We start from the raw sequence: 26678 nt of genomic DNA, 5'->3' as shown, positions 1-26678 counted from the left end.
CCACATTGTTGAAACTCATTCATCCTCCCCTGCCCCTTGTCTTCGCTCCCCAGTTGCCTGGGGTTCCCTACTAAAGCTTCCATCAGGACCAGGTGCAGTGTGGGCGCCAATTCATTTATCAGTTCATTCATTCATTCATTCAAATCATTTCTTTAGTACCTACTGTATACCAGCCCTTGCTGTAGGAACTGGGAATACTGCAGTGAGCAAGGCAGATATGGTGCTGGTCTGCAGGAGCTAACATTGTGGGGTAGGGGAAATTCTCACTTAACAATAAACCAATAGATGCCATATACAATATATTTATGTGTTATTGAGGGAATAAAGCAGAGTAAAGGGAGACAGAGTGATGGGAGAGGGTCTATTTTAGATATGTTACTAAAGCAAATGTCTTTGAGGAGGTGGCATTTAAACACCTTCTCCAAATAAGGCCAGGGTTCAAGCCATGTCGATATCTGGAGGAAAGGTGTACCTGGTAGACAGCGCAGTGAGTGCAAAGGCCCTGAGGTGGGAGTCGTGTTGACTCCCACAAAGGACACAAAAGAAGCCAGTGTGATTGGAATGGAGTAGGAGCGAGGAGGAGACAGGTGCCGGCAATGCCAGGGCAGGTGGTGCAGAGGCCCCACTGAACGCTGGGACAGGAACAAATGTCCAAAGCTTGGCTATGACATCCCATGTTCTTTATTTGGGGTTAAGCCCAGTGGCCCGGGCCTGCTTGGAGAGAACCCTGAGAGCAGCAGAGGCCTCAGAGTCTCAGGACTCGCAGCCATGGGTGCCCATGTATTCCGAAAATCCCTCCAGCTGGCCCAGCAATTCCTTCTTTCCCACATCCCCATCGGCCGGCCAATGCATGAGGAACGTCTCCTTGCCCAGGACATAGATGTAACTGTGGGACAGAGAAGGCAAGGAGGGTGAGGAGAGCCTGGTGCCCCAGAGGCGTGGAGATCTCCCTGTCTTGTCCCTCTGCCCTTCTTGGCAGCCTTCCAGGGCCTCAGCCTATGTCCTCTTCACTGGGCCATCTTGGGTCCCCCCAGCCTCTAGCCCATTCATCTGGAAATTAAAAAGGTCCCCTTCCTGCCGGCCAAGAGGCGCGTTGGTTAAGAGCTGGCTTGGAACTCCAGCTCTGAGCAGCAGGGCCCCGGTTCGGATCCCACATTAGGGCCAGTGATGTTGCGCCCTCTACAGCTAAGATGGTGAACAACAGCTCGACCTGGAGCTGGGCTGCCGTGAGTCATCGGCAACGGTGTAGGCTGCAGTGAGGCTGCAGTGGGCTGCCATAAGCTACCGTGAGCGACTGGCAGCCAGCGTGAGTGGCCGGCAGCGGGCGTGAGCTGCCAAGAGCCGCCGTGAGCGGCCGTCCAGTGGCCAGCAACCGATCTGCCTCACCCGGGAAGAGCGCAATGATAATACCAACATGGGCCAGCGAAGACGCCCTCCACAACTAGACTGAAGAACAAAAGGACAGCAACTTGTCTGTTCCCCTTCCCTCAATTCCCCAATAAAATCTTAAAAAAAAAAAAAGGCTCCCTTCTTCTGACTCTACTGCCCACTGCTGGAAAACCAAATCTACATCTACAGTGTCTCCAAATCTACATCTACAGTGAATGGTGTTCCCTGGAGTTGTGCAGTGCAAAGCCTGCACCTCCATTCAAGTGCAGTAGACATTCTGACACCAAGGACTGGGCAAAGGGGCCCAGGCCAGCATCCCCGGGGCAGCAGGAGGCCTCCACGCACTCAGATTTGACTCTCCACAGGTCTGATGCCTGGCCCATGATGAGGTATGTCTCCTGTTCTTGCAGCTCCAGGGAGTCGTGGCAGGTGGCATGGGAGACAAATTTCTTCATGGTGAACGGCGTGACAGAGTCTGTGCCTGGAGGAGAGGAGACCCAGTGTGTGGGCATGCACAGGCCTTCCCCACGCTGGCTCCATCCCCATCCCGTAGGCCTCACACCTTCTCTGCCACCTGGGACATACCAGTCTTGATGATGGATTGGAGCCGCATGTTGTAGTAGACATAGGGGTTGGAGGCAGAGGCCTCCACAGCCTCCAGCCTGGCCTTGTACACTGGCGAGAGGCGGATAGGAGGGCCTTTTGGCATCTGACCAATGGTGGGCCTCCTCCTGCCCCCTGCCACGCCTGCCACTTACCAAAGTCCACGCCCACCTCACAGGCCGCTGCCTGGAGCTCGTCCAGCTTCAGCAGGCTGCTGTCCTTCCTCGGGGTAGGGCACAGTTCTGGAGGGTGGGGTGGCAGCTGCTCTGGCTGCACTGGGGAGGGGGCTTCCTCCCCGTCCGACCCCCATCTAGTCCCAGGTCTCTGTGTCTGGCCTTTCTCCAACTTCGACTGTGCCTGAGTGTATGTGTGTCAATCCCTATCTCTGGGTCTCCTTTTCTCTGTCTTCCTATCTCACTGTCTCTCTCTCTCTCTGCCTAAACTCAGCCCAGATGGCACTCAGAAGGTGACAAAGGGCTCCTGGACCCCCAGCCTGGCAGCCCAGGCCCTCGTGTCCCCACGACCTCACCCTCGGCGCATCTGCAGATGTCTTTGTGGCAGATTTTCCGCAGGTCCGATCGATCTGTGGGCAGGTTGTAGAAGGACCTGCACCTCCGGGCTGCGAGAGGGGGCACATGCCTCGGTTTGGCTAGGGCCAGCGTTCCTGGGGGCTGGGTGCCTGCCTGGTTCTGCTTCCAGAGCTTTCCGCCCCCCCGCAGGCCACGCCCCACAGGCCCCGCCCAACCTGGCCCTCCCCTTTGAAGACTCCGCCCCTTTCTTGCCCACCCCATTCCCAGCAGGCCACACCTTTATCCGGCTCTGCCCCACCCCCGTTCCAGGCTTCCCCCCACTTTGACCTCCCAGGAAGGCCCCAGCCTCTTCCAGACCTCTCCACCACTTTGACCACCCCCTGTCACCACACCCCTTTAGGTTCCTCCCAGCATGCTTCTTGCGCCCCGCCCCCCCCTATGCCCATGGCCCTCTCAGCCCCGCTCTATTTCCCCTTCCTGGACCTGCCTGTCATCCCTCTCACCTGGCCCAGTCCTTAGCAGGCCTCTTCCCCTCAAGGGATACCCTTACACCCCCAGGCCCTCCTGCTCACAAGGCTCATAGTAGTCATAGACTGTGACCTGGGCGGCCTGCAGGAACTCCGCCTGCAGCATCCTGTGGACCCGGAAGCCCAGCACCGTGTCCTCCTTGTGGGAAAGCTGGGGGAGGGAGTTCCGTCTGAGCTGGCCAAGGCCACTGACCACGGGGCACTTACCACAGGGCCTTGGTCATAACCACTGGCCATGTGACCTTGACTACTGAGGCTCTGACCTCAGATGGCATGGCTCTCTGACACCACCACCCAAGAGACCCTTGCTGACCTTGGGTTCTATGCCCCGGGGGCTGCCCACAGGCCTCTGGTGGACATCTGACCTTCCTCACCTTCTCCAGGTACAGGACAACAGTGCTGTCACTGGAGCTCGTCTTGGTCTCATACTGGAAAGCATACATCTCCACGTCGCTGGTGAGCTGGGGCACAGGGTGAGGATGGCAGGTCAGCAGAGACCCCAAAGGCTCACAGCCCTAGGAGCTCCGGTCAGTGTGAATTGACTCTTAGAACTCCCAGCCTCTGTCCAATCAGCTTTAGTGTTGGGGAAACTGAGGCACTATCAGGGCAAGGATTTGGCTAAGGTCAGGCAGGAAGACAACCAGAGGTGACCATGGGACACTAACAAAGGGTAGATGCTGCCCTGTGCCCACACTGGGAGTATGAGATGTTGCAAGGGCACTTTGCCCTGCTCAGCAGTGGGCAGGTGGGACCTGCATTACCTGTTTGAGGTCATCTTGGTTGGGGTAGAAGCCAGTGAGCAGGGAAACCTCTATGATGGTCATGGTAGCCTCTCGATGACCCTGGAACCTGGGGATTTCACAGCTCCAGTCCCTCTCCCTCTTGCTTCTTCCCCACCCCCATGCTCCCACTGCCATCATTTCTTGCCTGGAAGAGTGCAGTACCCTCCTCCTGGGTCTCCCCAACACTCTTCTGCCCCCAACAGCATACAGCTTTAACAAACTGGAATCTCATATGTCACCTCCTTGCTTAACAACTTTTACCAAATGCCGCTCACCCTCCCACTTCACCTTCTCCCACCCCAGCCTCCATTTGATTGCTCTCAAGTGTCAGTTTCTCTCTCCTGCCACTGGATCTTTGCACATGCTGTTCTCTCAGCCTGGAATCCTCACTCCTCCCTCTTTGCCCTGAAACATCCTTTCATCTTTGCAATCTCAGCTGATGCATCACTCCCTCTGGTAAGCCTTTTCTGGTCCACACGCCAGATCATTCTCTAATTTGCTGTCCTGTAGCTGTATGGAACGCCTCTTTCCCACATTTAATCACAGTTGTCACTTTACATTGATTCTGGGTGATTATTTGGTTATTGTCTGTCTCCCCTGATAAGGTGTGAGCTCACCAGGCAGGGAGGGGTGCCTCAGGTCCTAGAACAGAGCCTGACAACAAGTAGGCAGATCTGGAGAGATCTGGGAGCAGACCTGGGAGATGGCATTTGGGAGACAGAGCAGGACTGGGTTGGGGGCTGGGGTGTCTGGAGGCGATGAGGATGGGACAGCTGAGGAACTTGGAGCCAGTTGGGCAGCTGGGGTGTGTTCATCATGGTGGAGCCCACCATCCCAGGACATAGCAGAATGGGGGCAGGATGGTAGACAAGCATGAGAGGGCAGGGTAGGGGGCAGAATAAGAGACAGACAAGGGAAGACAAGGGAAGGGAGGTAGAATGAGGGGGCAGGCATGAAAAGGCAGGGAGAGCTGCTAAGGAGTCTGGATACCAGGAAGTGAGGCCTTCCTCCTGCCTAGCCCAAGATCCTGGTGCCCTGACCTTGTTTCCATCCGGAGCTGGAAGGTCTCTTCCCCCTTTTTATTTTCTGTAAAGAGAAGACAGGAGTTTAGAGGCTGGGTAATATAACCTCTGGAGCTAGCATCCTGGGTGCAAATCCTTACTGTTGTGTGACTGGGCAAGTTGCTTAACCTCTCTGCTTTGGTTTTGTAACCTGTAAATAGGGATCATAATATTCCCAACCCAGCATGGTTGTTGTAAGGATTAAGTGACCTAACACGAATAAAACACTTAATACAGCACCTAACCAGTGTTTTATAATTGTCAGTTATTATTATTACATATTAAGAAATGGGGCCCAAACGAAACCCTTGGTCTCTTAGCCCCTAAAAGTCCTGGGGCTGGTGAGGCTTGCTTTCCCTACCTCCACAGTGCGCTCCCAATGGCAGTGTCCTCTCTCCTTTTTCTTGGTCCCCCAGACTGTGAACTCTAGAGTCCCACCATTTCTGACCATGTCCATAGCCCCTACCCTAGTCCAGCCCTCATCATCTCCGGCTGGACCAGTGCAGTCGCCTCCTCCTTGGTCTCCCAGCTCCTGCCCTTGCCCTCTGCAGTATGTTTGCCCCACGGCCACCAGAGGGAGCCTGTGCAAAGCTGTGCCAAGTCACATCCTTCCTCTCTTCAGAACTGTGTGTGGCTCCTACTTCACTCAGAGCAAAACTGAAGTCCTCACTGTAGCCTCCAAGTCTCTGCACCCTCTGTCTCCATTACCTCTCCAACTCTTTCTCCTAAAACTCTACCCCTTCCTTCTCTGTAGCCTCACTGACCTCTTCGCTGTTTCTCAAACCAGGTGAACTCATTCTTGCCTCAGAGACTTTGCACCTGCTATTTTGCCTGCCTGGAATGCTTTTCCCTCAAAGCCTTAATAGATCACTCTCTCACTTCTTTCATGACTCAGCTCAAATGCCACCTCCTCCGAGAGCTCCCCCTGGATCTCCTCCAAGTCTGTATCGTTTTTTTCCTACTTCATTTTTTTAGGGTACTTATCATCACCTACTATTATGCTATATATTTATTTTTTATAATGTAAAGTCATTTATGTTGCAAATAAATAATAGTGGGGGGTATAATACCGGGGGTGCCAAAAAAATGTATACAAGTGGATACTCTAGTCAGTGTTGCTCAAGCAGTAGTTTACTGTAATCAGAAGTGCCTGGATGCTGATGGTAACCATTTTGAGCACCTCTTGTAATTGCGGAAGTCAAACGTGACTTGTATTTATCTTTTGTTATCAGTATATATTATTACAATTTTAATGTTTTTTTCCCTTTCTTAAAATGTGTATATATTTTTTGGCACCCTCTGTATATTGTTATTATTGTATTATTGCTTGTCTCTCCCTAATAAAATGTGGGCTCCAGGAGAGAGAAGAGGGGATATTTTTCTTGTTTATGCCTCTAAACAAAAGGGAAAACCAGGAAGCAGTGCATGGTACATAGTATATGCTCAATAAATATTTGTTGAATGGCTAATTGAAACAACAAATGTGCTTACTGAATCATAGCTAAAGTAAAATAATAAAAAAGAAGGGTTGGGCATCGCTGGATCCAGGCCTACCTTCCAGGGCACGGTGGAGAGTAGCATTGAGGTGATACATGTTGCAGGTGTCCTCCCAGGACTCTAGGGACCTGTGGTACATGGTCAGGATCTACCAGGGCAGATAAGGTGTCAGAGCCCATCTGCACCCACTCCCTTTTCTCCTCTGTCCAGTCCTTACCTGCCCAGGTCTCTGCCCCTGTGGGAAATTCACAGCAAATTTTGCCTCCCTCAATCCCTTAGTGCAGTAGCCAGAAAACCCTATGGAGTCTAGACCAGCCCCTTGTACCATGTTTCCCTGAAAATAAGACCGGGTCTTATATTAATTTTTGCTCCAACAATCTACAATTATTCATTTATTCATGTGCAAAAACCTACATTTAGTCCAACAGTCATGTCTGGCTGACGGTCTTAATTGGGGCCTATCTTTGGGGTAGGGCTTATATTACAAGCATCCTGAAAAATTATGCTAGGGCTTATTTTCCAGTTAGGTCTTATTTTCAGGGAAACACTGTAATAAAACCTTCTGCAATAATGGCAGTGATCTCTACCTGCCCTGTCCATGTTGTAGCCACTAGCCACATGTGGCTGTCAGGCACTTGAAATGTGACTAGTGTGACTGAGGAACTGAATTTTAAATTTTACTTCATTTTAATGAATTTAAATTTAACCAAGTCTCAAGAAGTGTAACATGCCCAAGGTCACACAACAACAGAAATTCAACCATGACTCCATTGCCAGAAACATGAGAGCAAGCTGCCTTAAATTTGGTGAACAAAGGGCTATCCTCCTGAGCCACGAGGCAGGGGGCCTGAAGATGTATTGGATTCAACAGCTCAGATATTGGGGGAAGGGTGAAATTAGCCCCCTGGGTATTGGGAGGCACCCTGGAGGGAGAATCTTGCCTTGGGAGCCAAGGAAGGAGACACCCTCTCAGGAACTCAGCATGGGAGGGGCAGAAAGGCTCAATGACCTCTGGCCTCTACTTTCTCTGACTTTTAACTCAGCAAGTGAAAAGCTTTCTGATCCTTTATTTCTCCACTTGTTGCTTGGACTCCATATTTTTACCAGCTTCCCAGGGGTGAGGGTTGAAGTATCCTTAATTTGGTTTGTAGCAAACAGTAGTGCTGTAAATGGTAGCTAATTTTTTTTGCTGATTTCCATCTTGTCGGAGTCTAGACTTGCCTCTATTCCCACCAACTAGGGGGACCCTGGGCTCCAGCTGTGGAACACAAGGATGGGACACCCGACCTACCGAGATGGTGCCTCTCCCATGGCCGCTGGCTGTGATCTCTAGGTCATCTTCAGCATAAAACTGAAAGGAAAGGGAAGGTGGATTTGAGGTGGAGAAAGCAGCAAAACATGGCTCAAATGCAGTGAGGGTGGGGAGGAAAGATGGTTTTACTCTTCCTTCTTGATAGAACGCTTGTGGTGTCTACTACAAATCAATTACAACTGCTGACTCAGGCTGTGCCCTAATATATATGTCTCTGATCTGTCCACTTTGCAGTGTCTACAAAGTTCCCCATGTGTGGAGCCCCCACAAGACCCTTATCCCAGGCATCTCTATGTCTACTCTTGTTCCCCTCATATATTCTTCCCTCGTGAGCCAGAGTAAAACATTACAAATTCACATCCAACCATATCACCTCTGCTTAAACTTCATTGCTGTTCTTGGAACACTTCTGCCTCAAGGCATTTGCACCTGCTGTTTTCTCTGCCTGGATATCCACAAGGCTTACTCCTTTCTTTCCTTAACATCTTTGCTCAAATGTCATCTTCTTGGTGAGACCTTCCCTGCCCATCCTATCTAAAATTGCAACTCCTTGATGTCCCCACCCCCATTCCTGCTAAATTTCCCCCACAGCACTTGTCACCATTTGACACACTACATATTCTACTCATTCACACTTCTTTATTGTCTGTCTTCCCACCAAAACATAAAATTCTACAGGGACAAGGATTTTTTTCTGTCTTGTTCATGGCCATATTCCTAGCACTTAGAACAGTGCCCAACACACAGTAAGTGTTCAATAAAGATGCATCAAATGATTGAAGGTAAATATCACCTCCTCCATGGAGTAAGGTTGTGAAGATTACCTTACTCTTCACACCAGGTTATTTTCCTCTTTACACATATTTCTTTGCTCTGTGTTAAAAAAGATTAAAATAGAATATATTTATTGTCTTATTTTCTTTCTAGACTGTAAGTCCTGTGAGCAGGGACCACAGATCGTTCATAATGTATCCCCAGGAGAATGCTTAGCATACAGTTGGTGCTCAAGAAATGTTTGTGCAATAAATGAATCAACACAGTGACAGTATAACCAATAGTGTGAGATAATCCTGAGGAAGGAAATTGGCAGGCACACGATTCTTGGCCTTATCTCCAATGTCACCTCTGTGTGGACTTCCCGTCTGCCCTTCAACACCTTACCTTTGCTGACCGCTGCTGGTAAGCGTTGTTGTGATTAATGAGCCACTCCACGTTCAAGGCTCTCTTGGGGGCACTGATCTGGACGCAGAGATCCTGGACATTCTCAAAGGGGACAGCTTCGCGGAAGCGGGTGAGAGCCTCAATGGCCACCACCGTGGCCTGGGTGTTGGGATGGGGACTTTGGATCAGCACCACAGACAGCGCCCCGGGAGCCCAAGGGTGCGACTCGGCACCACGGACAGCTCTTTCCGGTGGGCGGTCCGAGGCAGCACTTCGGCGTCCCTCCCCCGCCACAGCCCCCACCTTCCGAGGCCCGTGTCACCTGAGTGGACTTGAAGCCTCCTCCCAGCTCCCGCTTCTCCAGCAGCCACTTGGAGATGGCGTGAGTCTCATTATACCGACCCAGCTTCAGCTTCTGCATCAGCGCATACGCAGTGGCCTCAATGGTGTACTGGGACTTCCTGTCTCTGTTTACTAGCCAGTAGTTTTTGTCTAGAAGATGTATACCCACCTTGTCACCCAGATCTGGGCCCACCTAAACTTAACTTGCCTTCTCCTTGTGTCATCTGGCCCAATTTTTCTCATCTGCTATTTTATCGAGCACTTACTTCATGTGAGAACCTCTTTGAGGAGGCATATGGACATTGTTTTTTTTTTGGAATCACTCTAAGAGACAGGCTAACTATTTAGAGATGGAGAAACTGCATTTCAAAGGAGCTCCTCGGGGTCCCTCCAATCCCACAGAAAGCAAGTTGCCTTAACTCCACTCCTTGACTTGGGGAATGGAGAGGATGGTAAAGGCACTTGGGGGTGAGATAGGGCAGGCCAGGGGAGGCAGACCTTTCCCAGTTACCCACGTTTAATGACCTTCTTTCCATCCTTGTCCACTTCAAGAACCTTCCCACTTCAGGGTGTTGGCACGTGCCATTCCCTTAGCTTGGAATGTCCTTGGCCTTTCACAGAGGTAGGCCTTTCATTCCAGCTGAGGGTTCCCCTTTTCACAGAAGCTGTCCTGGCCCTCCAATCCGTACTCCTCTCCCCTTGTCATCTCTCCCACCCACTTTGTATGTTTCATATCAGCATTTATCTCACTTTGTAATTCTCTAGTAATTTGTTTGTCTTCTGCCTGCCTCTCCCAGGGACGGTGAGAACTTTGAGGGCAGGGATCATATCAGTCTTGTTCATCTTGGCTTCTCGGGGTCTGAGCTCAAGGGTTGGCACCCATAGGTGCTCAAAAATGCCAAGTGATGAGTCACATATTACTGGATTTTAGATCATGCAATCTCCCTCCCCCACCCCCATGACTATGGTTAACACACAGTTGCTTAAGAAATGGCCCCACACCCACTATGGCTGGCAAAGCTGTCCAGGCGGTCATTGGCTCGGGGACTGTCGGTGAGGGCCAGAGCATAGGAGGCAATGGCTATGGCAAAGGTTGTCTGAATGTCAGGGAGGCGTCTCTCCAGGAAGGCACGAGCTCTCTCCATGCTGGCCATCAAATTCTAGAGAGTCAGAGAGAGGAGGCTAGAGGGAGGTGATCAGAGGAAAGGGGTCTGGGAGTTAGGAGAGAGGGATGTACTGAGAGGGACATGAGGGTGGGGGAGATCCCTGAGTGCAGGGGGTACGGCACCCTGCAGATCCTGCCCTCCTCTTTGGGTCCTACCGGTATCTCCTGGCTGCACAACTCTTTCCCCTCATCCAGGGCGATCAGCACAAGAGCTGTGAGGGATATGTTTGCCTCGGAGCCTCGATAGCCACCCTGTGGATACAGAGCCACACCCATGATTCCCTTAGCATTTTGGAGACACTTTCCCTAACCTCTCCTGCCTGACTTTGAAAAGCTTCCAGGTGCTCAGCTCTGGGCTGGATGATGCTAAAAGCAGGATGGAGAGAGAGAGGGAGAGAAAGGAGGCACCATCCTGATATCTGCCTGTGTGGGGTCTGCCTTACTAACAAGAGCTAACGGCCATGGAGAGAGCTGTGTTAAGATCCCTATGCTATCTCAGAGCATTCTTGCAGCAGCTCCATTTTACTGGAGTGAGGGAAACTGAGGAAACTGAGGGTCAGAGAGGCAAAGTCTCCCCTTTGTTAGTAAATGACTGACTTAGGGTTCAAACTCCTCTTTAGTCTCCCAGCTTCTACCCTCAACTATGGTACTGAGTTGAATGGTGTCCCCCCAAAATTCGTGTCCACCCAGAATCTTAGAATGTTATTTAATTTGGAAATTGAGTCTTTGCAGATGTAATTAGTTAAGAAGAGGTCATACTGAATAAAGGTGGGCCTTATACCTAGTGTTTTTATAAGAAGGCTATACAAAGACACACAGAAGGAAAAAGCGCATGTGAAGTTGGAGACAGAGATTGGAGTGATGCAGCTACACGCCAAGTAGCACCAAGTATTTCCAGGAGCCACCAAGCTAGAAGAGGCAAGGAAGGATTCTTCTCTAGAGCCAGCCGAAGGCATATGGCCTTGCTGACACCTTGATTTTGGACTTCTGACCTGCAGAACTATGAGAGAATAAATAAATTTCTGTTGTTTTAAGACACCCAGTTTCTGGTACTTTGTTATAGCAGCCCTAGAAACTAATACACCTCCCCCATAGTCTCTTCTTTTGACAGTGGCCAGTGAAGCCTGTGAACTCTTGAATCAGGTTATGTCCCTCTGCTGCTCAGAACCCTCCATGGCTCCTACCTCAGAGGAAAAGCTCAAGTCCTTCCTGCAGCCCACAAGGTCCTGCATGATCTATTCTGTCACCTCCCTGTCCTCACCTCCTCCCCCTACTCACTCTGTTCCAGCCATACTAGTCTCCTCACTGTTCCTCAAGTGTAGTGGGCACAGCCCAGTCTTAGGGCCTTTGCACATGCTGTTCCCTATGCTTGGAAGACTCTCTCTAGCCAGTCACATGACTTGCTCCCTCACCTCCTCCTGTCTTTGTACAAAAATCACCTCCTCATGAAGCCTTTCAAAATTACACCCTCACCAACTTGACCCCCCTTTTCCTGCATCTTGCTCCATGTCACTTAACATGCCGCATCAATTATGTCTACATTGTGCTTATTGCTTGTCTACCCCTCACTAAAATGCCCACCCCACAAGGACAGGGGTTTTCATCTGTTTTTTTGGCCCGGGATCCTCAGCACTTAAAGGATGGCCTGGCACATTGTAGGTGCCTGATAAATGTTTGTTGGTGGAAAGAAACTCAGATCTATGAGCTTGTGAAGCCTGTGTTTGTAACCCCTCTCTGTATCACCTTCCTGTACAGTGTCAGGCTCTCACTCACACAGTCCTCTTGATTCCTTAAGTCCTCCCTTTCTTTGAGGGTGCAATCTGTCTTTGCTGCATTCATTCATTCCTCTAGAGTTTTATTCAGCAAATATTTGCCAACTACGATGAGCTAGATTTGCTTCCCTCCCTGGAAGGATTCACAGTGTAGAAAAAGCAAACCCTGAAAAGAGTATTTCAAGTCCTCACTGAGGTCTCCAAGGTTCTGTAGTCTTTAGGACCTGACATCTTTCCTCCCTCTCTCCTCCATCTTTGGGCTCTGGTGACACTGGTCTCTTTCCTTTCCCCTCGAACATGATAGAGCCTCAGGCCCTTTGCATATGCTGTTCCCTTTGCCTGGAGCTCTCTTCCCATTCTTACCCCACCAACTCCTATTCCTCTTCAAGTTGCTGCTTTATTGTCACTTCCTTTTGCAGGCTTCCTCTGACACCTGCAGGGCCAGGCATGACCCCTATTACTCTTTTCTGGTATTTACCTCCCACGGAACATGGCCAATTGTGATTTAAACAATCACTATCTCTAATTATTTGGTGAACTTCTGCATCCCTCCACCCCCAGCTTATGAGTTCTACAAAGTAGGGGCTGTAAATTTCTTGTTTACCGCTGTGTCTCTCCTCTGCCTAGCACAAGGCCTGATACACAGCAGTTGTTGGGTAAATGTTTGTTGAGTGAATAAATGAATAATGTGATAGATGAAATGATAGAGGCAGACACGGGGCTGGTATTCAGGGGAGACTTCCTGGAGGAGGTGGTGTCTGAGCTAAATCTAAAGAGAAAACATAATTGGGCTGGGTGAAGAAAAAAAAGGGATGGGGTGTAGGTATTCCACGCAGAGAGCAGCATGAACAGAGACACGGAGGTGAGTTGCGGGGACCGTGAGCAGGGAGTAGAGAAGGGTGAGGCTTGGGAGGAGATACAGAAGAGAGGTATATAATAAAGATGTAGCGAACTATGAGTCACGGAAGGTGTTTGAGCATGAGAGACTTCCCAGGCTGTTTGAAAGCTGCTTTTAGAGCCTGGTATGTTGGCTGGGGGGGTGGGGAGGACTCAGGCCCAACGAGAGGAGGGACAGGAAGCGTGACTGCTTGAAGTGAGAGTAAGGGAGAGATGGGGCTCCAGATGTACCCAGCCTCCTCCACACTGTAACAGAATGCAGCATGGCCCAGAGCAGAGGGAGGTGATACGAGGCACTGGGTCTCGGCTCTTTCCTTTTCTCATTCTACCTGAGAACAGGGCAGGGGCCTGAAATCCCCCTATCACTGTACAGAGGCCTGGGTTTTGTTTGAACAGCCCAATCAAGGGGGCTGTGGGCACCTGCATGGACGTCATGATCACGGGCCCCTTCTCCAAGAAATGCCCGTCCTCTGCCTGCCTCTCCGCGATGATCCACTGGGCAATGGCACAGAGAGAGCGCAGGTCGATCACTCTGATGGTTATGGTGGAGTAAGCCAGAGTGAAAACTCGGAACACGTAGCTCGTGAGCCTGTTGGGAGGGCAACGCGGTAGGTGATTACTGGGAATGGCAGCCAAGGCGTTTTAAGAAAGGGGTGTCTACACTCTGCAGACATCTCTCATGGGCCACACTGCTCCAGACTGACACCTAGTTTGCGTGGAATGCCACTGGCCTGCAGGCTGCCTACCCCAAGACCCTGCAGCATGGATGCTACTGGGGCCATCAAGCCCCAGACTGGCCCTTGGCCTTCCTCCAGGCCAGTGTCCTTGTCCTTACCAGGTGCTTCCCGGCTTCCCCTTGTGGATGTGGTAGGTACCATCTGCACTCCGGTGGGTTAGCATCCGGGTGTATCCTGAGGAAACAGGTGGAGGAGATCTTGCAGGAAAATTGATGTTGGGGGGTAGCTGGGGGGTCAGGGTGTGAGTGTGACTTGGGAGTGCGTCCCCTGTACACACAACTTGGAGGAGGGGACTTGTCCAGGTGTATAAAGGGGGAGCTGCGGGGCCTAGGTGTAAATGAAGGTCACAGCCAGGTATGACCGTGGGAGCCAGTGCACAGTTGTATCGGGGAGGAACATGGGAAACCGCCCCATCTGGGGAAGTGCAAGACTGGGAACTTCCACTCAGAGAGCTCAAGGAAAGTGAAACCCAGGAAAGTGGGTACCCTGAGGGGCCACTACCTAAGCGTTTTCTTTGGGGTCTTTTTTGGCTGCAAACTCGGGTGTAAGTGTGTCTGTGTAAACTTGAGGAGGTTACTCCTGGGTGTAGTCTGGGGGGACGCCTCTCAGGTATATTCTGAACATTGCTAGTTGAGTGTTATTTGAAGGTTACCTGGAGGTTTAATATTTGGGTGTAACATCGGGGGTAACAGTGTCTGGGTATTACCTGGGGATCACTGTTGAGAGCACCTGGATGGACAGTTGGTGTCAGGGAGCAACCAGGAAGAGGGGGCCAGTGTCCAAATTAAGTTGAGGGTCTCTGACTGGGTGTAACCAGAGGTGTTCCTCTCTGGTTTGGATGTAAGGGGAGGTTTGGATGTAAGGGGAGGTGTCAGTGTTCAGGTGTAACCGAGAGGGAGGCCACCACCTGGGATTATTCTGGAGTTTTCTGCTTGAGGCTCCCTGGGGGTGACCCAGGATTTGGCACTGACTCGGTGTAACCTGGGACAGCGTCTGAATATAACATAACCTGAGGGATTGCTTCTTTGGGGTAAATCAGGGTGTCTCTTGTCAGGCTGTAGCCTGGGAGGGGGGTCCAGGTGAAGGAGTAACCTGGGGGTCACTGTTTGGGGTCACCTGGGGGACTTGGTATCATGTTGTCAACTGCAAGTGGACTAAACGAAGGGTCACCTTGAGATGACTATTTGGGGATCACTGTATGGGGGGGTCACATGGGGGTTACTATCAGGTTGTGATCTGGGACATGAGTCAAAGTTTGGGTTTTATTGTCTGGGAGGGTCCCATGGGGGCCTCCTTTAACCCTGGGGGTGCCACAGACACCCTCCTCGAGGTCCCGGGGTGACTGGCACTCACCGCTGACAATGTTCTCCATCACCTTGTCCCTGTGCTCCACCCCCACTTTGCCCCACTGGCCCGTGGAGTCCAAATAGCGGGTCAGGATGATCGCGGGTGTCAGGCTGCTCAGTGTCTGCTCAGGACAGCCGGTTGGGAGCCTCAGCAGCTCATATGTTTCTCTGGGTGTCAGGCTGCCCAGGATTGTCTCACCAAGAATGTCACCTGTCAGGTGGGCAGAGTCACCTCGGGAATGGCCTAAGCCACTATAGCCTCCTGATCATCACACATGGGCACTCCCAGCCCCTCTTGCCGCTGTGCCCAGGCAGGCCCTGGAGGAGCCATCTCCCACTGCCCCGTCCATGTCCCCCCAAGAGCCAGTTCTGCCCTAAGCACCTTGGACGCTGATAAACACTTCTGCCTCTGTATCAGGCACCTTGTTCCAAACGTCCTGTCTTTGCAACAGCTCCACCTGGGTCTGACCTGAGCAGGCACAACCTTCTGTGATAAGCAGGTCTGGGGCTGGGGAGGTCAGAGGGCACAGAGCCTGCGGGGAGCGCAGGCTGCCTGCCTGGCTGGACTCCCTCATTTTAGCCCCTTTTCCTGCCCTGGTATCCCACATGCCCCCTTCAGACCCCACAAACCTTGGGGGTTCAGGACGATGCTACGGAATAGTTGTTCTTTCAGCCCCCCTGCCTGTGAGATGCAATGAGGAAGCAAGTTAAATACAACAAAACAACAATAGTAATAATGACAATTACAATGACACTTAAGAGGAAGCATTGCTTAGCTAGTAAGATCACGGACTCTGGAGTTTTAATATATCTGGGTTCAGATCTCAGCTCTCCTGCTTTTTATCTGTGTGGCCTTGGATAAATGATTTAACCTCTCTGTGCCTCACTTTTCTCACCTGTAAAAAGAATAATAGTTCCTACCTCCTAAGGTTGTTCTGAGGGCTCCATGAGTTAATATTTTTAAAGCGCTGTAAGAGCTAAACATGTGTTTGCTAAGAAAATAAAGTATTATTGATGGGTCACACACAGTTGTGTGCAAATTTCACAGCTGTCTGATAATTTGTGGGTATGATGATTATCCTCACTTTGCAAATGAGGAAATGGAGGCTCAGAGAAGTTAAGTGAGTTGCCCAAGGTCACACAGCAGAGACAAGATTTGAATCCAGGCCTGACTCCAAAGTTGCAAAGTGGGAGCTCTGTGATTAAACTTTCAAATTCATTCTCTCACTCACTTCCATCTGGGAGGCCTGTTTGTTGATTCTGGGCCCAGCTGCCCCTCCTGTGATCACACAGCCAGGGGCCCAGGGTAAGCTCTGCTGTCTGCACTGGCAGCAAGGTATGGAAGACGTCCATTACCTGGACCAGTAGTGTCTTCTTCACGTGATCCTGTACCCCGTAGCCCACGACCTTGACCTCCACGTCCATTTTGCCTATCTCAAGAGGGAGAAGCACAAAGGGCACCATCTTGGAGGAGGTGGGAGGCACGACCACCACCTGGCGGGATGGGGCTCCTGGCTTTGATGCGCTGCACAGTGGCTCCTTGTAGGGGAACTCCACACGGACCTGGGGCAGGGTGGGCAAGTGGGGTGTCCTGAAGCATGGGGTGGCCCAGGACCCTAGAGTTGCAGTCCCCTCCTGCCCCGGCCCTGAGAATCCTCAGCAGGTGATAGCATAGCATACTGATTGATAACAAAGACACTGCCTGGGTTCAAATTTCCTCTGCCACTTATGTGCTGCGTGATCTCAGGAAAACCTGTTAACCTCTCTGTGCCTTAGTTTCCTCATCTCTAAAGAACAATAATAGCACCCATCTGCTGAGGTTATTGTGAGGTTTAAAGAAGAAAATATCTTAGAAATTTTTCCAAAGGGCTACCCCTTTGCTGGCACTTTTGAATAATGACACACTCCATCCCCTTTATAAAGCACACTGACAGATGTTTTGGCAGGAAGGGGAGGGCTGGAGGCTTCACCTTGGCGGGGCGGTTTCCGAAATTGTACAGCACGGCTTGGATCTGGACTTGCTCATTCCTGACCACGGAGAAGGGCAGCTTAAGATCCACAAAAAACAATTTCCTAACTGTCAGCTCAAAGGGGTCTGAGACACAGAGTCCTAGAAGCAGGAGACCATGTTGGAGTTAAGCAGAAGCCCACTGTCGTGGGGCTGGAGGTTTTCCTGTCCCCTCAGCGTTGGGCTTGTGGGGTCACCTCGTCCAGCCTTGAGACTGATGGCCACAAACTGCCACGTGGTCATGGAATCTGGCATGGTCGCAGGAATGTTGTAGTGCGAGATGCTCCTGGAAGTGGCAGGGCGGGGCAGGGATGTCAGTGAGGCGGTGCTTCCTGGACAGAGCCTATCCAGGGTTATGATCACTAGGGAGGGGTCAGTGGGTCACCCCATAAGAGGAAGCTTCACGAGAGGGTCATCATTTTGGGGGAACTGAGATCTGTATTCCCATTCAGGGAGGTTCCTATCGCGGGACTATGCTGAGAGCTCAGTGCCACTACTGGGGGCATTGTCTGTGATGGATGTGCACTGATGCGTGGAAGGTCCCGGGACCAGATGCTGGCATGGGTGGTGGTGGTCCTACCCTGATTCGCTTTTTGGCAGAGTAAATTTCTTCCAGAGCCAACTTTCAGGGAACAAGGTCCGAACAGGCATGTCCTCCAGAAAGATGTCTTCAAAATCCTCCTCTTCATCCGCTGCAGGGAGGAAGTGTGGGGCAGTGTCTCCTTTGCACCTCTCCCTTGGCTGGCTCAGCAGCCTCCTCAGGAGGCTCCTCCCACCTCATTTCCCTATGGCCCATATCACCCCTTGACCTGTCTCATGGCTTCCTTCCCAACCCTTCAACCCCCCAATCCCATGCTTCCTGCCGTGGTCCCCTCACTTGTTCCCAGGAGCAGCTGCTCTTCCCGGGCCTCCCGAGTCAGGGCCTCAGATAGATGGCAGCAGCTCAGGAAAGCAGTCACACAAGCTGGCCCATAGCGGACATGCTGGATCCTCTCCTCACACGACAGCCCCACTGGGTTCTCCCGGAGCCCAGCCTCACAGCACTTTCGCTCCAGCTCTGTCTTGAACTTGCTCACTGTGGGCCAGAGTTAGAGGGATGAGGAGGGACTGGGCAGGACCTGAGGAAGCTTGGAGCAAACCACCTCAGTACTATGTAGACTTGGCCTCTATTTAGCCATAACTCTGGCAGATGCTGGTCCTAGCACTTTGCTTGTAGCTTCCTTCTGAAACCTCGCATTGAACCCATATGGTGAGTTCTGGTAAAGAAGCTGAACAACAGAGAGGTCTATTCACTGGCCCAGGGTCACACAGCTTGCAAGTGGCAGAGCTGGGGCTAGAATCCATGTTAATGGTTTACACGTTAACCTTTTGACCCCAAACCCACATGCTCTTACCTTCTTCTGTGTAAGCTTGTGTTTGCTGTTCAAGACATAGATAGCCTTGTCCACAGCCACCAGCCTCACTGTGGCCTCTGCATCACCTGTCACCTTCACTTCCACCTGGCTGTTGGGCTCCAAAAAATATAGCTTCTCCTTCCCTCCCCCGCCTCCTCATTCTCCTTCTTTTTAACAGGGATTGGTGATGTCACGTTTATTTATAAAAAATGCCATTTTGACTCCCAATTTTCATTATGTATTTTTAAGAAATGAAAACATAGACCTTGCTGCAAAGCATGATGTCAAGTTGAATGCTTCTAAATTAGCAAACTGAAGGAATGCACTTAAATATAAAATTATAGCAATTTAAAAATCTTATTGTCCACCATGTAACACAGTTGGAACATCTATAGTAACTGATCATTACCATAAACAAAACAACAGTTCATATTATAAACTTCCCCGAGAAGGTTAGCATGATTTTTGATATTGTAATTAGTTAGGGTTTTACCTCGATTTTTATTAGATTTCATTTATTTTCCCTTTATTTAGATCCATCAAGTCATTAGTGTTGCTCAAAGAGACTAAAAAATCTAATATTCTTAGAAAGCATGCTTCTAACACCACACTCAGATGTTATCCATTGGAACTCAGTACCCAGTACCCATTTCTCCTTCCAGTATCACAGAAGCCTGACATCTAAAAACTACATTTCCCAGATCTTTTCCTGCTAGAGTCCTGGATGCGATTAGATTCTGCCCCCCAAGATGCGCTTGTGTAAGATTTGGAAGGTGGAAGAGAAGCAGAGACCATTTTCCCTGCAGCAGTCTAAGCTGACGTGTGAAGCCCAGTCTATGTGTGGGGTTTTTTAAAAATTGGTTTCAGGTATACAAAACAGCATAAGGAATATAGTCAATAATATTGTAATAACTATGTACAGTGTCAAATGGGTAATAGACTCTATGTGTGTTTTTTTAATGGGAAATATTCTATGTTCCACTATCTACCCTCTAGCTTCATGAGGGATATTGGCAGCAGTTTTCTGAGGTTTCATGCATTGCAAGAACTGCAGTGGGGTGATACTCAGTTCCACCAAGCAGCCTTCCAACTCCCACTCCTATAGCCTGCCAAATGATGTTGAAAGCACTAAACTCCTATAATTAAATCCCTCCCACCCTGCTTGAAATACCTAGAAGAACTTCAGTTTTCTGTCCCAAGCCCTGATGAATACAGTAGGTTAGGGAGCCAAGAGGGGCAGCTACATCCAGCTTTAGCTCTGACCTGCATTCCTCTTGGTCTCCAGTCTCTTCAGGGAGCGTCGGCGGCGGCTGGGAGAAGGGCTCTGGGGGCAGTGCCAGTCTAGGGGTCAGAGGGAAGAATGAGGACAATTGTCAAGGTCATTATAAATATCTTTGATGATATTTACTAGGTGCTTACTTTATGCCTAGTGCTTTATATGCATCACTTCATTTTTATTCCACAGGTTCCTCATATTCAAAATTTACCACAAAAGCTATGAGGTCTTCAGCAAGTCACTTAACTTCTCTGGGCATACTTTCCCCAACTATGGGGGAAAATGAATATAATCATAGTTCTATCAGTGACATCATGCCTCTAGAAGTACTTAGCACAGGGTCTAGCTTGCAGTAGAAAGAAACTGTTATTAATATCACTATTTATAGCAGAAAGTTTTCCCCAATACCCAATCACCTCCCCTCACCTGTGGCAACTAAATCGCCATCATTATATATCACTCAGAATGAAGACTACATTTCCCAGCTTCCCATGCACATAGAAGGGGTCATGTGACTGTGTTATGGCCAATGACATGTGAAAGAAGTGTCCTCTCCTTCCCTTTTAGCCTTCATCCTGATGCCTGGAATGAGGTCTTGATGAGGTGCCATCTTGGAATATAGCAGAGCAACAAATTGTAAGAAGCCTGAGTCCCAGAATGATTTTTGGACTGTTACTGAGACAGAAATAAACTTTTATCTTATTTAAGCTACTGTTAGTTTGTACCTCCGATATACATGACCAAACCTGTATCTTAACTAACACACAGTGAGTTACTTGTATTATTATCCCCATTTTATGGACAGAGAAATTGAGACCCAGGGAGGAAATGTGACTGGCCCATGGTAAGTGCCAGGGTCCTAAGTTTTAGTCCATCTGTTTGACGTCATTGTTCTTAACCATTAGACAGCATTGCCTCTATCCTTGACTGCCACCTGCCCCCCTTCCATCTCCTGCTTGTACCTGAGCTTGCCAAGGTGTCCATCCCTGTGCTCATCTTCATATCCAATCCAGCATCCTTGAACACAGCAAGTCTGTCTTTCCCACTGCCTGCTGTGCAGCCAATGTCGTGCTCCTCCACCACATCCCAGACCTGGGGGTCAAGAGAGGAACCTGGATTTGGAGCCTATATGGCCCCATCCAGGAAAGGTGCAATAGTGCACTGTTATTGCTGGCTCCCATTTATTGAACCCTTACCACCTGCCAATCTCTATGCTGTGCACTAGGCTCCTTGAATCCTTGCAACTATTGATGTTGCCTATTTTACAGCTGAAGAAGGTGAAGCTTCAGCTAGAATGTCCAGGCAACCTTTTGACCCCAAACTCACATGCTCTTACCTTCTTCTGTGTAAGCTTGTGTTTGCTGTTCAAGACATAGACAGCCTTGTCCACAGCCACCAGCCCCACCGTGGCCTCTGCATCACCTGTCACCTTCAGTTCCACCTGGCTGTGGGGCTCCAAAGAACCGAAGAGTTCATTCTTTAAGCCAACCTCCAGCTGAGCTAGGAAAAAGAGAGACATCAGAAAAAGGGGCTAATAGGCTACCAAGGGGCTTCCCAAAGTCCACTTTCAGGTTCATGTTACCTACATTTCTAATGGAGCATTAGAGAACTCCACCAGGCCAATTCCAACTCCACACATTTACTTGCATTTTCTCTACCCCCAGGTTGAGCTTTTAAGGCCACATTGCTTCCTCTTACACTCACCTGTCCCTAGTTGGGGGGCCCTGGAAATTGAACAGACCTTTCCCCAAACTTTATCATGGTGATGTACAACTTGAAGGAGTTTGGCTCACCGTCCCCATGCATTTGTCATTCACATCGATCCATATGGAATCGGCCACCAGTTCAGGGTCCTGGCCTGTTCCCCTGGGCAGTAAATAAAAGGCCAGGATGCGGAAAGAGGGCAGCATCTCTGAAGTCACATCAATAATGGTAGACGTGTAGACACCTCCTTGACTTTTTAACTGATGTTTGGCACGCACGATCTGACCCTTACTCAGGACCTTGGAGACAAGGGAGGCCAAGGATGAGAAAGTTAGGATCAGCCTACAAAGGGAGTCCAGAGTCCCTTTGCTTCAGCCCCTTGGCCTGAGCTCATCCCAGATGGTTCCCACCTTCACACCATTGTTCATAGTTTCTCCAACCCAGCTAGCCAAGATTGTCCCAGAGAATTCCTTGACTCAAGTCCTGGTCCTAGTCTCTCACCAGGATGGTGAAATGAGTGATCTTATCCTTGGTTTCAGGGTTCTGATGCTTTGTGTTGAGGCTCAGTTGAATGTTGCTGCCAACTTCTGTGCCTAATGTCTTCATCTCAATGTGCAGGAAGTTCCCTGACCCATTCTGAGTTGAGTAAGGCCAAGCCGTCATCTTGGCTGAGGCCTGCTCCTCTGGTTGGAGAGCTGCATCAGTTTTCACCTGGGGAGAGTGAAGGGCAAGTAACTCCCAACCCTTCCAGCTCACACAACCCCATCATCCCTGCCCTGTCAGGTTGGTACCAGGATAGGGAGCTGCTCTAGATTTGCATCTGTGTTGATGGTCAGAGTGGCCACCCCACTGTCCGAGGTGTACACTTTGTTGTCTTGGCAGTTGACGAAGACTTTGGAGGCTGGGGACCCATCAGGATTTGAGACAAAGACCTGGAGTGAAATGTGAGGTGAGATGAAGGACAGGCCTGGGAATAGCCTGGCGTGAAAGGTGGGAACTGGGAATGCAATCAGGATAGGACTGCCTTGTACAGCAGTGCAAGTTGTATACTGGACAACACCGGGGATACCATTCATAATAGAGTCCCCTAGAGCTTTGCAGTGCACAACCATATGTGGTGTGCTCAAGGGATGGGGGTAGTGTGGAATTGGGGTGGAAAAGGTAGGTGGAGACATGGAGGCTTGGGGAAAACTCAGAATAGGATTGGTACTAAAAAATGGCTCTAGCTTTCCTAATGCCCATCAAACATCTCAAAGTCAACCCAAATGAATGTGAGAAAACAGCATGCTTGCTGTACAAATGTAGCCTCAAGATAAAACCTCCTAAGTACCACATTCTAGCCCGACTGTGACTCCTAAGTCCCCATAGAGATATTCTGGAGCCATCAATGTGCTTTGGAAAGACATGGGTTGACTTGAGGGAACCTTGGGATTGGTCTGAGGGGCATGATAAACTCAACTCTCAGAAAGATGAGTTATCAAGAGCAGATGAGTCCCATATGGGTTTTTATTTCCTGGGGAGTCATTTTTGGGGTGGGATCCCTGAATCCGTAGGTGGAATGAACCCAAACCCTGACCCTAAAATGGAAGGGCATCCCCGGCTTGAAATACGGGGGTGTCCTGATGAACTTGATATTGTATGGACTCCGGACGATCTTCACTCCCGAGGTCTCGGCCTGGACCATCTCACCCCCTGTAGAGACAGTGGGACCATGAGGTTTGCAGAAGAGGTTCAATTTCTTGGGGGAGTGATGGGGCTGCTGGTATGGGAAGCCCATCTTGGTGAAGATAGGGAAAGACAGTAACACAATTTCAGCTCCTGCCAGCCCTGTGGATGTTTTCCCATTTCTCTGATGAGGAAACTGAGGCAGGAGGTGGCCCAAGGTTACATGGGCAGAATATATGGGCTGAGAAAGAACACAGTGTCATGACCTCAACCAGGGGCTTGGGTGAAGGTGGCACCTGAGGAGAATACGGTGACATTGACAAAGACTGAGGCCCCAATGAAGTCTTCTTCTGGGCCTTGGAATGCAGCCATCAGTGTGTCCTTCTGAAGGGAAACGTGACCCTTGCCTGTAGAGATCTGCTCTTGGGGAAAGAGAAAGGAAAGGATATGGTTTCCTGGGGAAGTGGAAGAGGGTTGGGGGAGGGGAGGCTGGGGAGTAGTCCAGACTTGGTCACCTCCACTCTCTGCAGGGAGCTTTGAATGGGTATCCGGCGGGAATCCAGCTTCACCCCGAAGATGGCCAGGGCATGTCCATCCACTGGCTTGTTGAATACATACCTGGAGGATAAAGGGTTATTACACTGGCTCTGAAGCACCACACAACCTCATGTAGCTGTAGAGGTGGCCTGTATGATCTCACGGGACTGCAACAATGGCTGGGAAACTTTGGAAGGGGCAAAGGTGGCCCCTGGAAACATTAGATGACTTCACTGCTGACCTACAAAATCCTGGGAGGTGATAAATATGTCGTGTAAAGCTGTGTTGGGTTGTAGGTGTGGCCTATGCAACCTCATGAGATAATAATAGCTTGTATTACAACCTTATGGAGCCACATAAAGGTCTGGACAACCGATGGGATGGCAGAGGTGGCCTTTGCAGCCTTGTCAGGTGGCCTGTACAGCATCATATAGCTGCAGAAATGATCTGTACAATGTTAAGAGGCGACAGACACGGCCCTTACAACCTTAGGTAGACAACATGGCCTGTACAAACTCATAGAGCTGTGGAGATGGTCTGTAAATCCCATAAGGCAGCAAATGTAGCATTTGCAATTCCATAGAACTTCAAAGATGGTCTGGATAACCTCACAAGATGCCAAAGGTGCCTGTGCAACCTTGCGGACCTTCAGAAATGGTTCAAACCATGAGATGTGGCACAATTCTATTAGGTAAACAAGGTGGCCTGTACAACCCCAGAAACCTGAAAGGATGGTCTGCACAACCTCACAGGTGGTGACGTAGTCTGTATAACCTCACCGAACAATGTAAGTGACCAAGAATATCTGATGGATGGCAGAGAGTGCCTCTACTATACCCTAAGAGCTACAGAAGTGCCTCCCTTCTCTCTACCCTTGAGTTTCTTGGTGTCTTTGGTCCTCTGGCCAGGCTGGGGGTATAGCGACTCACCAAGCCTGGATTTCCACACCCAGAGCTTCATCACTGAGGTAGAAGAAAGTCTTGTTTGGGATCAGCCGGACCTCAAATGATGGGAGCACTGGGTGGAGGAAAGGCAATGGATACCCTCAGCATTTCACTGTTCTCCCTCATCCCCTCGCTGTCCTGCCTCTTCCCTGGTGACTCTGGCAAACCCCAAGGGCTGGAACACACAGTCCTGTCCACCAGTACCCACACGGAAGGTGTGCCATGAGCTCTCCTTTTCATTTTCAGCTCAGTTTCTGGCATGTTCCTCCTCACCCTCCCTGCCACACCCTGCTCACCATACTCCTTCACGTCAAAGGCTGCCTTGAACTTCTGCTTGGCTGCACTAGGGTAACTGGCTTCGATGCTCCAAGTCCCAAGACTGAGGCACAGAAAGTTAGGAGAGATGAAGACTGAAGACACCCTCCCTCCTTCCATCCCCAGGGTTCCCAGCAGGGCACCTGATGAGCTCTGGGAGGCGGAAGGAGTTGGCGAAGACACCTTCCTTGGCCAACAGATCCTGGCTGATCACAGTGATCCCTTCCGGGTTCTGTGGGGACAGGGGTTGGGTGGCTCATACCCACAGGCTTCAGCACATGCTATAACCCCAATGTCCAGGATCCACCCTCCCATCAGGAGAGGCCACCTTGATGTCCAGAGTGAACGTCCTGGTCACAGGATCCATCTTGTGGTTCACAGTGAACACCCGGTATTGAACTAGAGGAGGAGGGAAGACTCAGTGTGGATAGAGTTTAGAGGGGAGGTGCAGTCATTAGGGTCTTGGGCGGTGGGGAGACCTTGGAAGATGAAACATGTCGGGCATTTGGGAGGGGCTGGGGGTGAGTCAATGCCTGCCCCAGGCCAAGTGCCCAGAGGCTGTACCCATGTGCTCAGGGGTATAGATGGTCTTGTCTGTCTGGATGAAGATATAGCCTGCGTGGGGAGCCACCAGCACCATCTTCTCCATGAATGAGGACGTCGAGGTCGGTGTCCAGGTTGCCCGAATGATGACGTACTGCCGCCCCGGTTGTGGGGGGGATACCAGGCTTTCGGGAATCTGGGGAGAAATGCCCACATTCCTCAGGCCCCTCTGGGGTCTCCATCCCTGGGGGCAAAGCCCTGGGCCAGATCTTGAGAGAAGCAATTGAGTGGGGGCTCCCTGGCTCTGCCTATGGTAGTGAGGTTGCCGTGTGCAGCTGCGCACCTTGCTCCTGCACAAGGACATCCAGCCGAGGTTGGGATGCAATCCAGACCATTCTCAGTTTCCCAAGCCACCAGCAGAAGACGCCGTTTATTAATTCACACAGAGGACTCTGGGCTAATCACAGCCCTTCTTGGAGCCCAGACTTAGGGGACTTTTGATTTCTAAATGGACAAGACGTAAGAAGAGCAGTAGATATAGCCAAGTCCCGTGTCTGTCCCCGTGTCTCTTGTGGGAAGTCCCTCTACCGTCTGTCCCTCTCCAGCCTTGCTGCTGGCCCAGAGCCTCCCAGAGCCACCCATCCTGGCCTGTCACCTACCACCACAGATGCCTGGTTCATAAAGTAGTTTTCTTTTGAGAGAATGAGCTGGCTCCTAGCCAACACTGTCTTCTTCATGGGAAAGTCCCACACAGTGAGGTTCACTTCGAGGATCCCGATGAGGGCCTGCTCGGAGTCTGAGTGAGCCTGTACATGGATGGTCTCAGGGCTGCCAATGCGCAGGACTCGGGGGGTCACCAGGATGTACCTGCCGGTAGACAAATACAGAGGCACATGGGGACTCTAGCAGGAGAGGCAACAGCAGAGACACATGGGGTCCTGTGCAGGGGGTCATCAAGAACACAGATATGCAGGCAGCCGGCCAAGTCCCCTCAGTTTCCCAGACTCACAGTGGCTCAGCATGGGTGAGGTGGATCCCCAAAAGCAGCAGAATCAAGCCCAGGGGCCAGGGCATGTCCGTGGCGGCGGGAGGATGATGCAAGGTCACTGGCCACAGACGCCTGTCCTCTTGTCTGCCCCAGATCTGGTCTGTTTGCCTTGGCTTGTTCTGG

The 26678-nt window shown here is 50.5% G+C and overlaps 1 protein-coding gene across 5 annotated transcripts; it reads right to left on the bottom strand.

Annotated features, from left to right (window-relative positions):
- Positions 1–663: 663 nt before the first annotated feature.
- On the bottom strand, positions 664–26678 carry LOC109391674 (complement C3-like). 5 transcript variants are annotated; one of them, XM_019659439.1, is made up of 42 exons: positions 26517–26667; positions 26167–26374; positions 25529–25703; positions 25293–25363; positions 25108–25196; positions 24946–25028; positions 24635–24722; positions 23684–23786; positions 23465–23585; positions 23080–23195; positions 22295–22435; positions 22005–22214; positions 21593–21802; positions 21136–21294; positions 20762–20891; positions 19787–19864; positions 18007–18204; positions 17710–17821; positions 17327–17415; positions 17092–17231; positions 16478–16684; positions 15752–15803; positions 15504–15590; positions 15129–15332; positions 13874–13949; positions 13459–13627; positions 10526–10621; positions 10211–10364; positions 9185–9354; positions 8863–9021; positions 7681–7740; positions 6447–6537; positions 4872–4917; positions 3977–4051; positions 3811–3898; positions 3424–3510; positions 3095–3200; positions 2522–2611; positions 2148–2234; positions 1975–2064; positions 1735–1870; positions 664–886 (listed from the first exon to the last, which is right to left on the bottom strand). In XM_019659439.1, the coding sequence occupies exons 1-42, from the start codon at positions 26579–26581 to the stop codon at positions 754–756; spliced, it is 5049 nt and encodes a 1682-aa protein (XP_019514984.1). In that variant the 5' UTR covers positions 26582–26667; the 3' UTR covers positions 664–753. The 5 variants fall into 5 exon arrangements, with proteins under 5 accessions (XP_019514984.1, XP_019514986.1, XP_019514985.1 ...); XM_019659441.1 differs by having other exon boundaries at positions 16478–16555; XM_019659440.1 differs by lacking the exon at positions 3977–4051.

Source organism: Hipposideros armiger, unplaced genomic scaffold (assembly GCF_001890085.2).
Source record: "Hipposideros armiger isolate ML-2016 unplaced genomic scaffold, ASM189008v1 scaffold_298, whole genome shotgun sequence".
Classification (NCBI taxonomy): Eukaryota; Metazoa; Chordata; class Mammalia; order Chiroptera; family Hipposideridae; genus Hipposideros; species Hipposideros armiger.
Note: the sequence above shows the minus strand (reverse complement) of the source record. Positions and strands in the feature narration are given on the sequence as shown.

Coding starts and splice junctions, on each gene's coding strand:
- LOC109391674 (XM_019659439.1), bottom strand. CDS start 26,581: ATGCCCTGGCCCCTGGGCTTGATTCTGCTGCTTTTGGGGATCCACCTC. Junction 15,804..16,477: donor AGAAGACACTACTGGTCCAG/GTAATGGACGTC, acceptor TGCATCTCACAG/GCAGGGGGGCTGAAAGAACA. Junction 10,622..13,458: donor TGATCATGACGTCCATGCAG/GTGCCCACAGCC, acceptor CTGTATCCACAG/GGTGGCTATCGAGGCTCCGA.